General features: G+C 36.3%; 1 protein-coding gene across 1 annotated transcript; it reads left to right on the top strand.

Moving 5' to 3' along the window:
• The first annotated feature begins 1,576 nt into the window (after positions 1–1,576).
• IL5 (interleukin 5 (colony-stimulating factor, eosinophil)) lies at positions 1,577–3,478 on the top strand. Its single transcript, XM_006872921.1, has 4 exons — positions 1,577–1,720; positions 1,917–1,949; positions 3,147–3,275; positions 3,380–3,478. Exons 1-4 carry the CDS (start codon positions 1,577–1,579, stop codon positions 3,476–3,478), a joined length of 405 nt encoding a protein of 134 aa, XP_006872983.1.
• Positions 3,479–3,906: the final 428 nt, after the last annotated feature.

Consider the following 3,906-nt stretch of genomic DNA (forward strand, 5'->3'; position numbering starts at 1 on the left):
TCCTCGGGTCTCTGTGAGTCAGAACCAACTCAATGATACTTAATAACAACAACATGTGTTATTGTACCTGTGCTAGACATTTATTTGTTACCTCTTTAGCACATCCATGTCCCTCTTACCATTTCCTGTTGTTAATTTGTTACCTACCATACAGTCATCGTGACCCCATGCGTGCACAATGGGATCATGCTATTGTGATCCAGGATTTTCAGTGGCTCATTTTCAGGAGTAGACCACCAGGCCTTTCTTCCTAGTCTGGATGGTGGCGGCTACACAGGAGACACATTAGTCAGGACTCAAACCCTGGTGTCCTATGTGGAATGTGCAAATTCTACCCCCAAGCCACCAGTGACTTCTTACCGCTGCTTAGGAAAGCAGTTTGGGTATAATAAAGCATCTTTCTAGTTTGAGGGAGAACTAATTAGCATATGCCAAATCCAAGGCCACAATTCAAGGGTGAACATGTGAACCTTGTTTCATACACACACATAAAAGCAACAAAACTGCCATTGAGTCCATTGTGACTCACAGCGACCCTGTATAAGGGTTCCAAGTCTGTAACCCTTTACCGGAGTAGGCAGTCTCATCTTTCTCCCACTTAGTTTGAACCACCAACTTTGTGGTTAGTAGCGCAACCTTTAACCCACAGGGTCACCAGAGTTCCTCAAACCCTTGTCACAAGGAGACTGAATTCTAGAATTTAAGATTAATTAGAAAAGCAGAACTCAATTTTCTGATGCATATGAGCAGGATACGTATAGATCCAGGAGTTTTGACATCATCTTGAAATCACAAGATGGAAGAGTTTCCTGAGAATGAAATCAAGGCAGAATCTCTGAGGCAAGAAGGAGATAAAGGAGTCTCTGTCCTTGGACTCTTTGGTGAAAATATATTCCCTATTTGGCTTTGACCCGTTTGGGTGAGGGTTTTGGTCACTGACAACAGACAGGATCCTAACTGAGATCCTTGTGTATATGTAGCTTGACTCTTGTGAATATAACATGATCTTGCTAAGTTTTGGTGGGATATGACTTTAGTCATCATCTTCTTTCAAGTGTTTCCAATTCTTTTTAAAACAAATCAATTTGACAACAAGGTTGCTATGGGTAAGAACCTACTTGACAACACTTAACAAGAGCAACATTGTGGAATTTAGTCAACCCGAAAAAAAATTTACGATATTCATGTATTTTAGAATAAAGTTCTATTTACCGGTCAACATAATACTTCTCCTTTTGACACACATCTTTTAAGAAGAAATTCAATCTTCTGATTTTTAAGAAATGCAAAATGTAGGGCAATGATCTATCTAACCAAAGTTTTTCTTTTGTAATAAAAAATGCTTTAGAGGGGGAAAATAGGGATTTTTATTACTATTGAAATATCAAACTCAAATTATTTTTAAGGCACAAGGCATTGGAAACATTTAGTTTCATGATATGCCATTATTAGGCATTCTCTATCTGATTGTTAGAAATTATTCATTTCCTCACAGAGAGAGAATAAATTGGCTGGGGATGTAATCTTACAGTATACTCTTTCTTTGCCAAAGGCAAACACTGAACATTTCAGAGCCATGAGAATGCTTCTGCATTTGAGTTTGCTAGCTCTTGGAGCAGGCTATGCCTGTGCTCTTGCCATAGAAAGTCCTGTGCATAAGCTGGTGGCTGAGACCTTGACACTGCTTTCAACTCATCGAACTCTGCTGACAGGCAATGGGGTAATTTTCTGTTTGATTCCTAGTCTCTGATAATAATATGTGGTAGTTACTTTAGCATGTATGAACATCTAGAGTTAATAATGAAGTTATGAGAGTGTTCGTAATGTATTGTTAACCACATCACTAGTCAGCATTATGTTAAAATTCATGAATGCTAGAGTGCTTTGAAAATGATTGTATTTCCTTTTCTTTTAAGACCCCGACGATTGCTACTCCTATGCATAAAAATGTAAGTACAATTATGATTTAATAAAATGATTGAATGCCTGATTAAGTAAATGACATATGTTAAGCTGCAAAGCATTGATTACCACTGTTGTTGTTGTTGTTAAGTGCTGTTGAGTTGGTTCTGACTCATAGGGACGCTGTATAGGGTTTCCAAAGAGTGGCTAGTGAGTTTGAACCACCCACTTTCGGTTCAAACCAACCTTGAGGTCAAGTACTTATCATTAGAACTACTTTATTTTTTCTTTGTGCTTTATATATATACATATATGGATAGGAAAGTGTGCAGTTACAATATTAGAAATAGCAGAATCCATTCAACAAAGGGATAAGGCTCTTCAGTAATGTTGTCAGTTCTCTGACCTGAAGAGCCTTATATCAGGGACTCTTTACCCCACCAAATATCCCATACAGGTTTACAGTAGCCTCTTAGACTGCTGAACTCTACCTATGGCCTTCTTACTATGCTCTCTGAAAGTATTAGCAATTTTGGGTTCTAGTTTCAGATTCATGATCGTCAGACATTAAAATCCATACTAAATGTTCTACATTAATAGTCATTATTACATTTTAAAATGAATGATTATGGCAAGAGAATGGGCCTATGCACATTGGAATAGCTCATGGTCATATTACAATATAAAATAAATTATTTCATTAGTCTGTTGTTGTTGTTAGGTGCCATCAAGTCGGTATTGACTCATAGTGACCCTATGCACAACATAAAGAAACACTGCCTGGTCCTGGGCCAACCTCACTATTTTTGCCACGCGTGAGCTGATTGATGCTGCCACTTTGCCAATCCATCTCGCTTGGAGTCTTCCTCTTCTTCTCTGATCCTCCACCTTTCATTAATCTATATAGAATCAAATTACCAGCCAGAATTATAAAAGAAAATGTTGATGGGAATTCAATCAGCAATGTAGTTTGTTAATGCCATTTCCTAAACATTTCATTTATTGTTAAGCAGTTCATTCAGATCATCTACAAAGTTCGTCAATAGTAATATAAATGCCATCTGTTTCTTAAAAATTACATTTCCGTATGCGGTCATGAGTTTTCACCTGGAAAAGGAACAAGTATAATACTCATTGAAAACAGGAACTCATGCAAATACCACAAAACAAAGGCTAACACATTGTAACAAGTTTTTATGTCTGGTTTTCAGTTTTTGCATTAAAAAAAACCCTTCTTCATTTAGCACCAACTATGCATTGAGGAAATCTTCAAGGGAATAGACACACTGAAGAATCAAACTGTACAAGACAATGCTGTGGAAAAACTATTTCAAAACTTGTCTTTACTCAGGGAATACATAGATAGCCAAAAAGTAAGTTAAACACATTTAGTGGGCAATGTATTTAGTGGGCTGTGTCTGCTTTTATAGAAATTGACAGTTTCCTAAGATACCTATTGTATGTTTTTTTTTCACAGAAAAAGTGTGGAGAAGACAGACGGAAAGTAAAGCAATTCCTAGACTATTTGCAAGAATTTCTTGGTGTAATAAACACTGACTGGGTAATAGAAAGTTGAGACTAAACTGGCTTTATTGTAGTTCAAGACATCAGAGACAAGAATGTTTTATTGTACCGAGAATAAGGCCAACCAAATACAGGGCCTTAATTTTCAGTGTAATTAAACTGCAGAGGTAAAATAAATATTTCGAGCATACTGCTACTTTACCACAACATACAGGCAGAAAACATAGAATATTTTTGATATATTTCATATAACAGAATCATTGAAGCATTGTCCTACTATTTGCTCCAGGCAAAACAGATGTATATTCTCATTTTATTTAATTTAACATTCTCTAAAATGTTTGCTAACTTAGTATTATTTATTAAATGACTAAGAATTTGGTAAATTATTATTTATTTTATTATATGTTATGTTTTAATAAAATAAAAATGGACACCTCTGGTTCGATTTGCTGCTGGCCTCTGTCTTAGGCTTGAAGT

Source organism: Chrysochloris asiatica, unplaced genomic scaffold (genome assembly GCF_000296735.1).
Source record: "Chrysochloris asiatica unplaced genomic scaffold, ChrAsi1.0 scaffold00215, whole genome shotgun sequence".
NCBI classification, from domain to species: Eukaryota; Metazoa; Chordata; class Mammalia; order Afrosoricida; family Chrysochloridae; genus Chrysochloris; species Chrysochloris asiatica.